The sequence below is a fragment of the Bremia lactucae genome (assembly GCF_004359215.1).
Source record: "Bremia lactucae strain SF5 chromosome Unknown BlacSF5_NotPlaced_49_SHOA01000009.1_1371882bp, whole genome shotgun sequence".
NCBI classification, from domain to species: Eukaryota; Oomycota; class Peronosporomycetes; order Peronosporales; family Peronosporaceae; genus Bremia; species Bremia lactucae.
This window is the reverse complement of record NW_027152062.1, coordinates 633,996-647,619: the sequence shown is the minus strand read 5'-3', so window position 1 is coordinate 647,619 and position 13,624 is coordinate 633,996. Positions and strand designations below refer to the sequence as shown.

The 13,624-nt window shown below is 45.9% G+C and overlaps 1 protein-coding gene across 1 annotated transcript; it reads right to left on the bottom strand.

The window, feature by feature from the left end:
- Positions 1-10,057: 10,057 nt before the first annotated feature.
- On the bottom strand, positions 10,058-12,033 carry CCR75_000504 (uncharacterized protein). The gene is made up of 7 exons (XM_067958611.1): positions 11,802-12,033; positions 11,630-11,746; positions 11,453-11,560; positions 11,283-11,387; positions 11,110-11,214; positions 10,964-11,047; positions 10,058-10,848 (listed from the first exon to the last, which is right to left on the bottom strand). Exons 1-7 carry the CDS (start codon positions 12,021-12,023, stop codon positions 10,303-10,305), a joined length of 1,287 nt encoding a protein of 428 aa, XP_067820259.1. The 5' UTR covers positions 12,024-12,033; the 3' UTR covers positions 10,058-10,302.
- Between the last annotated feature and the right edge of the window lie 1,591 nt (positions 12,034-13,624).

Genomic DNA, 13,624 nt, shown 5'->3' with positions numbered 1-13,624 from the left:
ATCAAGCAAAGCTTGATGCAATCGCCCATCTTGGCGATTGCAGATCAAGACAGACCATTCCATGTGGTCTGTGACGCCAGCGATTTCGCAATCGGCTGTGCGTTAATGCAATACGATACAGATGGCGCGGAGCGCGTCGTCTGTTACCAATCGCGTCAGCTGCAACCAGCTGAACGCAATTACCCAGTGCATGAAAAGGAACTCCTTGCCATGAAATACGCATTGGCTAAATTTAGGGTCTATCTCCTCGGAGATAGACCGTTCATCGTATATACGGACCATGCGTCATTACGCAAGGCCGTAAATAGCCCACACCTCTCGCGAAGAATGGCGAGGTGGCTATCCTTCTTCGTGGAATATAATTTCTCCGTCAAATATAAACCAGGACGACTTAATGTCGTCGCTAATGCGTTATCACGCCGACCCGATTTCGAGTCGGCAGTGCACTTTAACAGTGAAATTAATCCCACTCTTGCAACACTCACTACGAGTGTTCCGTCATAAACCTTGTTGATGACATAAAGAAAGCCTATACAGAAGATAAGGACCTTCTATGTTCAATAAATTATCTAATGAATCCATCCAATAAATCCTTTAAAGATTTACTGGCTTTATATCGATAGTCATCCGATCGATACACAATACGCAACGACTTATTGAATTACACGGCCGTTACCGGCGACACTCTACGTGTCGTCGTCCCAACTCCCAATCATTCGCGCTTGCGCATCATGCATGAGTGTTACGATGCACCACCAACTGGGCATCGTGGACGTGAAAAGACTTAACTCACAGTAAGTCGCGACTTTTACTGGCTCCGCCAGTATCAGCTCGCGCGCAAGTACATTTGTGCTTGCGAGGTTTGTCAACGGGTGAAGCCTAGCCCTTCGTCCCGTGCGCCTCTACAACCTCTACAACTACCGACAGAGTATTGGCAGTCCGTATTTATGGACTTCGTCTTCGGATTTCCCGAAGACAATCACAAAATCAATGGAATATTTGTTTTTGTTGACAGATTCTGCAAGATGGTACATCTTGCTGCAGTACCAGAGTCGATTACGGCTTCGGTTGTGCCCGTGTCTTTATCAACACGGTATTCAAACTCCACAGTTTACCCCGTAAATTGGTCTCGGATAGAGATCCACGATTCACGGCGGAGTTTTGGCAATCCGTGTTCCGATCTCTCGGACCAAGGCTCACTATCGCAACATCCGATCACCCAGAAACGGATGGTCAAACAGAACGCGTAAATCGCCTCCTCGAAGAGATACTTCGAGGTTACGTCCGAATTGGAGCGAGTTTTTACCGATGGTCGAATTCGCCATCAATATTTCGGTGCATGCGTCAACAACGCATACACCGTTCTTCGTGAATGGCTAACGCCATCCTCGCATTCCCACCCAATGAGAGGGATCCTCTAGTTTAAGGGGGGGTGGACTCGCACTACCAAAACCGTTTCTGGCTCATGCTCATCACGCGTCGAAGTTAACAACGACGCGAGTGATGTCGATTTCTTTGACATCGAATTCGAAGATGAGAAAGATCTCATGGCAGTGCGCACAAAGCGTACTGAAAAAGACAAAACAAATGAGTCAGCAGAGGAATTTCTGCTGAACTCGAGAATCAGTAATCCATTTCGTACAGGATTCCATTGCTAACGCAGTGGACCGTCAGAAACGGAATGCAGACAAACATGGAAGAGCAAATGTTCATTCATTTAAAGTTAATGATCTAGTGCTTCTCTCTACGGTAAACCTACCTAACGTATTCAGAATCACCGTGATGTGAAGGGGCAGCGAACGAGTTAATTTGTTCGCTGGTGTGGTTATCCACCTTCACATGACAGCTGGGAGCCTCGTCCCAGCTGGCTGCTGACGTTGAGGGCATCGTCCGTCAGTATGACGAGACCCATTCGATGGTTCAGAAGGCCCATCGAAAAACACGCGCCCCTGGCACCTGCAAATCGATTGCAAAATGTCGCATCCCGCATCTCAATAGAGATGCAAGCCCTTCCCCAGGGCGAAAAAAGGGAATAGGCATCCTCTTTCACTCGCTCCGTGTTGTCACCGCAACACGGTCAGGGATCACCCCACGTGAAGCATGGAAGCCCAGCCTCACGTGACAACCGATGCAATTTATCTTTGCACCGGTTGGAGTTCGTTTCTCAAACTTAACGCGATTCGCGTTAAGTTTTTGAAGCCAGGCTTCGCGTCCAATGTCGCGAATGAACGCGCTCCAGGCTTGCATAAGCGAGACTTTACCTCGCTTGTTGTTGCTACTATACCATCGATGCTTGAAAAAAGCATCGAGATAAGTCTCTTCCTCAGCGCGAAAGTTCTTTGCGCTGGGATCAAGGCCATGTAGCCATGTCGCAATTAATAAGGGATATTTATTGTAAGGAGTAGTCTCTCCATACAAGCTATTGATAAGCCGTTCTGGCAAAAGCCACGGCTTCTTCTCAGGGGCGAGATGAAACATTTTATTGTCTTCACTCCCCTGAGTGGTACCCACTGAAGCAGGGGTACCACAAGAATTTTTATTACGATGGCTTACGCCATCGTCATCACCTTACAGAAACAGATGCAGGTGACCGTACGGTAGACGGAAAGGGCAATGCGGGATCATCCTCATCGTCAGAACCAAATCGACTATTAAATGGTCTATCAGAATGAGCCCTCTCATTCGAAGGTTCATAGTCAGCCGCCTGACGTCTATCAGGCGACTGTTCTATTCTCCCCGAGTCGGCCATTTCGTCCGACTCGCATTCGTAGTCGATCTCCAAAGAGGGGTCGTATCCACGTGGTGAATCACCAAAAGCATCCGCAACATCTAGTGTTGCGCGAGTAAAAGATACTACGGCAGACGTTCCGTCTGCCGCAAGAGATAACAGTGTGTCACCCGCAGCTGCACGAATCGCAGCCGAAGGCGCCGCACTATCAGCACCCCGCATGAATTTGTTCTTCATGCGATGAAACTTAAAATGATGGTTCTGACCAATCAACATCATTTTAGAATTAGGTGGTCACATAGTGACCACTCCATCCAATGACAGTCAGAGTGATTGTCGTTTAAGGGGGGGGTGATGTAACGGGGTGTATCGTTACATGCAATTAATACTTAAAGGTTGTTAGGTAAAAATATAATATCTAAAAGGTAGATTTTATTCGGAGAATATTTCTTTATATAGTAATGTTCAGAAATCTTATCCATAAATAGGTATAGGCCATTATATCTATTTATCCCGCAGACTAATCAGCTGTAAACGTAAACAAAGAGAGAGACAGATAAGATTTTAATTGCATGTTTAGTATTAGTTTATAATTAAGTTAGCATTAACAGATAGAAAGAAGATATACTTAATTATATTAATACAGTTTCATTTAACCCTCTGTAAGTAAATTGTCTTAAAGAGAAGCCTTCCTCTGCACGTACTAGTGTACGTGAAATGACGTAAGGCACCACTCGCAACTGAAGCAGTGCGAAGTGGACTTTTACTGAAGCAGTACAAGAAGTCGTGCCCCGTTACAACCTAGCTCCTTAAGTCAGAGAACGACTTATAAGCTCAATGTAATGGGGCAACTACGGCTGGTGAACCGTTGTTGTGGTACATTTACTTTGTGGGGTAAATATTTTTATTTTATTTTAAGAAGTTAATCAATAAATTCCATATTATGGGTAGCATATGTGGTAGCCGCCTGATATAAATCTGGCGGCAGAAACCCATTTTAATTTAGCTAGGGTAAGATTTTTAGATTTAAATTGTTGAGTAAAGTTCAGTTCCCCTCTTTTGATCTTAAAGTGCTAGTGCCTTTCTAAGGTTGCGCATTGATCTGTGAGAGATAGAAGCTTTTTTTAAGGTATATACTCTTGGGCACTAGTTGCCACTTGGTTCTACGAACCTCTGAATCCTTTGTACTAGGATTTACTAAGCTTTACGAGCTTGTACAACTCACTGAGTTGTTTAACCTGTTAGTTCTATAGAACTAAGTGACTCTCTAAGTCATAAGTCTTTCTCTGACTTAAGGAGCGTGGTGGCTCCGCGGCACCTGTTAGCACTCGTAGTCAATGTACGCCTGAGTCTTCATAAGACTAAGTCTCTGCTGAAATTGACTCTTTCGAGAACATTCTGAGGCAAAACGCTTTGCGTTTGAGAACATCAGAACCTTGTTTGGGCTAGAACACATTGAGTTCATCATTTCTCAGGAACCAGAGGTCTGGATGCAAGGTTTGAAGCGTTTATGCAATACGAATTCTCTCTTATGGACAGGTCCAGGACCACTACGCAGGACACCGAAAAGGATGTGCTCCTGAGGCTTATGCAACTGATGTCGTGTACAACATTTGAGGGTGCGTTGACGGGATATCAAACGTCGCCAAGTCCAACCCAGGTCGGAGAGACTGGTGTAGTGAAAACGACGATGACAAGTAGTCACACGAATAATGGTCCTGCAAAGAGCTGAGAGCCTGTGGCACTAGATAGCGAGCTGACAAGAAGTCAAGCGTCGTAAGAATTGACATGGAGCCCAAACTCTGATGCGGTTGGAAGGAGTGCGTTAGCCGAGAGAAAAACAGCTCGCTTGCCAGTCAAAGGTCGTGGTGACTCGAAAAACGAGTATCCGACAGATAAGGACGATCAAAGGAACGTCAAAACAAGGCATCTCTGGATCGGTCCTGACAAAAGAGGACGGGCCATCGAACGAGGTTTTCGAGGCCGTCGAAGACGAGATAGCGGAGGCATCCTCTGTTGATGCACTCCACCACGTCTTGAAATCTTCCGAGGATGTAATGAATCTCCCGGAGATTTCGTGGAATCTGTTCCTGTCCGAACTTAAGGAAGGAAAGATCCACGAAGTAGTCACACTAGTTCTAGATGAGAACTTGGTGGACTGTTAATCATCGTCCATAGTGGACGAGAGCGTCCATGAAACGGACAAAAACAGATTCGCTGCTCAAGGCTATGATGCCTTGAGAGACAGCCCCGTTTTTTATATTCTGCGGAACATCGTGATGTGTTCCCCAGAAGAAGTGCCGAGCCGCCAAACCTGCCGATAGGAGCATCAAGCACGAAATTGATCTGGAATCTGGCACCAAGTATTGTGCGACTAGGCAAATAGCCGTTGCAGAAAGACCAAGTCGATTATATCGATGAGTTTTTCGACGAGCGAGCCAAGGCGGGACATGTACGTGAGAGCAAGTCGCCTCAATACAGCCCGATCTTTTGTGTGTGTAAAGCTAAAGGTGGATGGCGCGTTGCTTACGCTTACAATAAGCTCAACACAGCCACTATTCCGGCGTACACACCAATCCCGCTGAAAGATGCCTTGTTGTAGTCTACGAAAAAGTCAACTATCTTTTCCGCGTTGGATTCAAAAGATGGCTACTATCAGGTACTCATGAGAGAGTTCGATAAAGCCAAAACGGCAGTAAGCACTTCAGGTGGTATGCTTTGGGAGTTATTTGTGATACCCAAGGGCACCAGTGACATCGACAGACGTGATGCGTCAGCACCGTTCCTACGCGCCCATTACTTTGACGAGTATTCGTTCATAGTAGGGCCGGAGACGGGCTGAGCGAAATAGTCGCACAAGCGTCATTTGGACGCTGTGTTGCAGACTCTGGGTGACGCTCAACTGCATGCCAATTTGCAAAAGTGCTCTTAGGGTCCCCAAGATACCTATGATGGGTTGCATGGTAGGTAAACATGGTGTACGAGCAGACCGAGACAAGGTAAAATCTGTAAAGTAATGGCCAATACCACGACACGTGAAGGATTTGCGCCGATTCATAGGGCTCGCTAATTACTTGCATAAGTACAGCATGAATTATGCAGAGCGGACTAAGCCTTTGTCTGACCTCCTTCAAAGGATGCAGAATGGGTTTGGTGAAAAGAACAAGAAGATGCGTTCACATAAGTGAAGCAATCTCTTGTAGGGGCACCGGGCTTGGCGTTTTCTGACGCGGATAAGCCTTTTAGCATCGTCTGTGATGCAAGCAATATTGCAATCGGCAGAACGCTCATGCAGAAGGATGACGACGGCGTCGATAGTGTCATTTTTTATCAGTCCCGGCTTTTGAAGTCGCAGAACTGAATTACCCGGTGCATCAAAAGGAGCAACTTTCAACAAAGTATGCTATTGTAAAGTTTCGCGCGCACCTATCGGGCACCGAACCATTTGTGGTTTAGACGGATGCGGACCGCTACAAATCACCACACCTCTCGCCTAGATTGGCACGATAATTTACATTTTTCTCTTGAAGAAATTTCAAAAACGAATACAAGCTGGAAAGACGAATATCGTGACTGACACGTTATCGCGCGCAGACGAGACTTCGAGGCAAGACACCAGGAAAGTGAGTCTTGCAAAAGTTGAGTCGTCAACGTTGGCAGTCGTGAAAGTCGTCTACCGCGTGACGAGCTTGTTAGCCTCCGAAATAAAAAAGCTATAGTCAGGACGGCATTGTCGCCTGCTGTTGGATCACTTCGGTGAACGAAAGCTTAGCCTTCAGGTGCAACGCAAGAGAGACCTTACGTTGCACCTGAATGTTAAGCTAAGTCAGTTTAGCTACAGCGATGGCCTATTATGGCATCAGCTGTCACCTCATGATCCACTTGAGAATTTATGTACAGATCTCAAACTGAAGATACATCACGTGCTCCATGATGCACCATCGAGTGGGCATTTGGGCCGTACAAAGACATTCTTACGAGTGTCAGAGGAATTTTAGTGGCCACACTTATATCGAGGGGTGGCCAACTTCATTCGCTCCTGCGAACAGTGTCAGCGCATAATGCCTGCACTGTCCAGCAGTGCGCCATTGAAGTCGCTGCCGGTTCCGACGGGTCGGTCAGTCTGGACTTTATATTTGGCATGCCGCCTGACCATAAGAGTCGGACGGGGCTCGTCGTCTTTGTAGATAGACTAGGCAAAATGCTGCATTTAGCACCATGTAGCACCACGATCACAGGCAAGGAGGCAGCACTTTTTTTCCTGGATCATGTGCACAGTCTGCATGGGATGCCCGAATCCATAGTATCGGATCGGAGTCCACGTTTTACGTCGGGTTTTTGGCGTCATGTGTTTGAGCTGCTAAGTGGCAAGCTCCACATGTCAACAGCCGATCATACCCCGACCAAATGGCCAAACGGAACGAGCCATTCGGGTCGTGGCGGATGTACTGCGCACGGAAGCGTCTCTTAAGGGAAGTATCGAGCATTTACCCTTCGCGAGATTCGCTATTAATAATACTGTCCACGCCAGTACGGCTGAGACACCGATATATATATACGGACTGCGCCATCCTCGGACGCCAGTCTCGTTTGTAAGCAGCCCGAGTCTTAGTGGGGAAGGGCCCCTCACTACGCCCGCGGCGAAATAGGGGCATAGTTTTGTCAAAATGACGATGACCCGTGGGGGTATACGGTCAACGACGGAAACTTCCCTAGTGACCCTGCCAGTTAGCAGCGTTCAATAAATTACGTCCTATGACCGACCTCTCGGCGGTGTCATAGGCGAGTTTGATTCTGAAAGCGTGAGCGAGGCTCAGCGCTTAGCGATTGGCCATCACACGAAAAGTCCGTGACGCAATGGCAGTCGCAAAGGGTAAGCAAGAACAAGATGCGGACCAAAATGGTCGCAAAAACAATGAGTCCGAGACAAAGTACTATTAAGCACGGCTACCCTACCTTAAAAATGCAGTTTCTGCACTACCTGGAAGTACTACGAGATTATTGTCGTGTTTCATCGAACCGTTTACGGTGGTCGAGGGGTTAGTGACCTTGATTATAGGCTCGCACTCCTGCTGTTTATGAAGAAGCACCCCGTCTTTTACGTGGGTCGTCTGAAACGGTATGTTGATCCAGAAGAGATCACATATCCCCATCCGTCTTAAGGGCCCGATGATGACGCCGACCGTGAGTCGAGCGTCATTCAGTAGTGCCCTGAACCTGAATCAAGCTGCCGCGAGTAGGTGGGCGCAATTGCCACTCCTATCGAGCACCGTCTCAATGCGTGGATGCTGCTTGGAAACAACGCTTCCTTGTTGGAATGCTGCTTGCCCACCGCTCCGTGAAACATAAGCTTCAGACCCTCGTCAAATGGAAAGGATACTCGAAGAGTTTCGACTCTTGGGAACCGGTCGACGCCGGGCCTGGTGTTTGCCTATGAGAAGGAGCACCAGTTGTCACTCCGCTAGTTTCAAATAAATAGCATGATGAGAAGAAACAGGGGGTGCAGTACCGCCCACTATTTCTCTCACACGCAGCATGCGAAGTTAATTCGCTGTGACCGTTGTTGCCTGGCTGAAAGTGGCGCAGAAATTCTGCTTCATATTGGTCGGTTGTTTTGTTTAGACGCAACACGACCGTGATCGGGGGAAAACGACCGAGTGATTTCCCTTGATCCTTCCACGAATAAAAGACACCATCATAGTTATGAGTATGAGCGTCTATAGTGGCGCGCTCTAGGTGTGACGCACTTAATTCATCCGAACGAGGTCATTCGGATGGAAGTGGTGCCACCAGTCGCATAGCCGGGTTTAATACGGCTAAATTGAGACACCTACTGGACACGATCACGTGCCGCGGTTGAGCTCTACTTTCAGGTTCTTTGGCGTCAGACTCCTCATTGTTGATGGTCTGAACGACAAACGTTGGGATTTTACTCAACTGAGAAGCAGTTGCACCTTTATGGGCAGTGCTCTAATGGATGGTCGCTACACTAGCTAGCGCAGACGACGAGAAAGTTGCCTTGTTGACGTGAGGCAAGTTTGCCTTCGCAACATTAGGCGTCTCCATGTAAAAAGCAATGGGTGAATTGTGGATTGACATTATAGCGCTATCAGCCTTCCCCATTAGCTCGCTGACTTCATCATAACTTTGTCGTGATGGCAGCGGTGTCGACTCATTGTAGTTAACAATGAGTGACAGATCTACATCCTTACTGTGCAAGTGGGATGGATCATTGTGTCAGTTGACAGCGCGACAGCAGCAGTAGCTGTCAGTATTGCAACCATGGCAGTAGGCGACTGGGGCGTATTATCGCGGCGCGTACGATTTGTTTGTTCTGTTTTGGGTTGTGGGGGTGTCTTTGCAGACGACCTAACAGCTTTGCCCCCCCTCTTTTAGGTGGCATGAGGAGCGCCGTGTGATGACACCCTACTTGGTGCACACACTGGTCGCTGAAGGAGTGCATAATAAGACTTGAGCAGCGCGTCGTAGACGGCTCGCTGTCCCACGTTCCTTCTTTGACGATGTTTAAAAAATGCAAATCGTTCTTAAAGAGGAGGGGCGGTGTAACGGGGTAACTGCCTCATGTTACGCGCCCGTTAAGTACACTTAACGGGAGGTCAATCAACTCTTGTATCGGTAATTTACACGTGACTCGGGTGAGTTGACATATTGATCCACCCTTGTGTATGGGATGCACAGGTGCATTCACATTAAATAGGATGACATTTGAGACTGACGTCATCTGCGAGACGACGAATTTAGAATAAATACACCCGCAAGTTAGAGATGCACATCTACAAAGATGACATCTATTGATGGGATAAAAGGGCTTTATATCTAATCATATTAAATACAAATCAGTTTAAAAACTATTTCATAGTTAATAAGTGCGCCTGTGAATCTGGATTACCGCTTCCGTGACGACACTTGTACTAAGGTACTTAATTTGTTGGGTGAGGTCGCTAAGACGACCACCAACTACCTCACTGCACGTGAGAAAAGACGCTCAAACGCTTCATCACTGTGCTTGAAGGTGTGTGCTTAAGTATAGCGTGGCTGTTATAGAAGCGCCCGCCTACAATTGAAGTTCCTCAATAAAAATGATCGTTTTCGTATTTCACAATAAAAAGATCCTAGTGCAACATGTATTTTACCGCTTTTTAGAATGTAGCTTGATCAAGTAAATGTCTGATCGTAACATTGGGCGCGAAATCTCATGATCTGCAGCAGTCAATACATGTGTAATAGAACACAATTGTTCGAACTTTTAAGCAACTGTGACGAGGTTATTCAGCATCCAACACGTTACATATTTGAAAAACGACGAAGTTTAAGCTTTTATGCAGACTTTTTCATTGTCCTTTACATTCTACCAATGATTTCTTGTAGAATTTTTTTGCTCCGAATCACGTGTTTGTATTGTACAGGAATGAGAGCCGATAGATTTTTTTACATAATAAAAAATACATATCTCAATGAGTAGAAAATGCTCAGCAATGAGAAATACATAGTTACTGCATATCCACAAAAGCACGTTCCTAAAAAAATTAATGCGGTTTCATGAGCAGCGCTTTTTATGGTTTAATAAACAGACCAGTTAGCGCTTCAAAGCGACCACGCCTCTGTGTCTGCTCTGGAAACTGCTTCCATACTGCCTCCACTTTAATTAGCAATTTCGTCAAGTCAGATGGCACGGGCCGCTGGAATTGCTCAGCATATTGGTGCCAGGCGTTATGAGGCACCAGCGCTGCATATGCCAACATAATGCAAGCTCGCCACTTAATTAAGCTCTTTTTCCATGCATCAAAGGCTGCAACATTGCGCGGAGAGTCACACACAAGCCCTGAGGCATTCTGGACTTCGTCATAGATGGATTGAAAAGCTGCTTCACAGGAAATTGCATTGTAAAATGCCGCATCAAATGGGGGCAGTGATGCATTCCAGGCATTAAGCGTCTCTTTCAAAGGCTCTGGCAAATTGCTGGCGTCTTCACCACCGATTAGGGCTGGTGCGTTCGAATTCCATATTGAAGAATCCAGATTAGGCGCTGCAAACTTTTGAAGGAACTCAAGACATTCGTGTTTTGGCGACGGAATGTAGTCGCTTGCTAGTTTCCCCAACTTGATATAGCAATATTCAACAAGCAACATGGCTGAGTAAGATAAATTTAAGTAGAAACCGATAAGGTACACAATTTGTAATACCACCGACCGAATTAATGATAGTGACGTTTACATGTTTGTCCCTCATGAGTTCCTTCAGCATATCCACCGTAAGAACATTATTTTCACACAAGTAGTGGACAGGTGTATTGCCAATCTGCTTAGAAAAAGTTCATCTTTTTTAATTCCCTTAATTTCGTTCGATTTCTTAGCACTTACATTGTTCTTCAAGTTAAAATTAGCTCGATGGTTTAACAGCTCGCGGATTACAAGCTGCGTCACGTGACTGTTCTGGCAGATGTAGTGAGCTGGTGTGGATAGAAACTAATGACGTCACAATGATGCAAAATCACTGTAAATAATACATAATAAGAATCGCATATTTTGCGTACATGATTCTGGATATTTATATTAGCTTTTGCTGCCAGCATAAGGCTAAATAGACGATCCGAAACGCTTGGATTTTCAGACAAATAGTGCAGCGGAACGTTGCCGTGCTATAACCATTGTATCAATAATTTCTTTGAGCCACTATGCGCCCAGAGGAGCAATATGGCCGTACATTATCAACACAATTAATGTCAGGCTTAGCCTTGAGCAAAGCTTCCAGTGTATCTTCCTTAAGCATCTCGTTTTCGCACAAATTATGCAGAGCACATTTTTTGTTGTCCTTAAAAATATTTCCCAAATACCATCAATTAATGTCGACCATATAAAAGAGAATAAGTAGCCTACGCACTAAAGTTTGAAGGTCCACATTGGCTCCTGCAGACAAGAGCTGGTGAATACTCAGAAAAAAGTCTTCGCCGCTCCCGCTCTTATTCTTACAGAGCAAATGTAGTGCACTCCACCCATTCTGTCACAAAATAAGAAATCAGCTATTATAAAAAATGTCGCTGAGGTTGGCCCACCTCATCCACGGCATTTGCGTCGAAGCCTGCGTGTAGCAGCAGCCGAAGTCCCTCAGCACGCGCTGTCGGCTTCACTGAGTAATTCTCGCAGATGAAATGCAGCGGTGTCCAACCATCTAATAGCGAAGAAGGATCTAAGTCTGTACTTAAAATCGCCTTCAGCTTTGACGCCTCACAGGAGCCCTGTACCTCGTCCCACAACGCCGCGTGCTTTAAGCTCATTTAAATTTAATTTCAGTATTTTTGGGAACCGGTAAAAGCACACCCACCCTTTTGGTATAGCCACACCCTTCCCGTCTACCACAAAATTGACAATTTTTCCTTTGGAGTAGTCTTTAGATCCTTTTTGGACTTTGGTACACCCCCAATAAATAACATTTGGGAACTGATGTTGCCACACCCCTTGATTATCTACCTCTGTATTTATGAGAGTAGCGTGATGGGAGCGACTTGTTAATAACTAGTGTAACGGGGTGTATCGTTACATGAAATTAACACTTAAGGGTTGTTAATTAATATATTATCTAAAAGGTAGATAATATCTGGAGACTATTACTTTACATGGTAATATTCTAAAAGCTTATCCATTGGTAGATATAGACCATTATATCTACTATCTCCGCGGTCCAGTTAGCGCTGGACGTGCGCAGAGGGAATGACAGATGAGACTTTTGGTACATGTTTTGTACTAGTTTATAATTAAGTTAGTATTAAGTAGATAGACAAGAAGAACTTAATTATATTAATACAGTTTTCATTTAACCCTCTTTAAAGGAAGTGTTTAAAAGAGTAGACTTCCTCTTAACGTACTATTATACGTGAAGTAACGTGAGGAACCACTCACAACTGCAGCAATGCGAAGTGGACTTGTACTGAAGCAGTACAAGTCGGCAGTGCCCCGTTACATCTGTTAGCACTTTGTAGTCCGTCCAAGGACCACAGTTCCATCATCTAACATGAACATGTTAGATGATAATGGAAATACGCATCACGTTTCGCGTGATAGCTACGCCTTTCTAAGTGACATAGAAAGGAGTGCGGTCAAACGAATGAGTTCGACCGTAGGGATTGGTGCCATCTTGGCCATGCTGTCCGGTTTGGACAGAGATGCCCTCCATTCAGCCATCGCCAAGTTCATACAACATGAACTTGACGAGGCGAAGGAGAAGGTAGCCTTGCTTAATCAGCAAGGCTCTCAACATGCAGAACTGTTGAGGTTAGAGCAGGTACAGACCCCTCCCTCCCTGTACCTAGGATGACGCACACGCGTCGTCCCGGAACCTTAAAGATTGACATCTCTAAGTATAGGGGAGTCGAAGAAGACTCCCTCAGAAGATAGTTTGTCGAGTTGGACGATGCCATAAGGGCTCGTCACATCATCGACGAGCAAATGCAAGTCGCATTTGCTCATTCAAATTTGGCAGGTCGTGCCAAAACTTGGGCATTGGGCCTTAAGTTGCGCGACTTGTATGCCTTTGGGTCGCTAAAGCCCGGCTCAAACAGACGTTTGAACCGCCTAGAGCTGAGTTCAGAGCTCGTTCAGAGCTTCTGAAACTCAAGCGAGGCAAGCGTGATGTTCACGCATATGCCCAGCACATACGACTCTTAGCGAGTTGTATTACAAATAACCCAGTCCATGAACACACGTTAATAACGGTGTTCATCCAAGGTCTTACGGATAGTCCCATAAAGACCCACCTGTTGCGCTTGGAACTGGATACGCTTGAAGGAGCAATATCCGTTGCGGAACAGGAGGACTTTAGCTTGAGACAGGCTCAAGCTAGTTCGTCATCGTATCGTCCTCCAAGACGACAGGAGCTAGG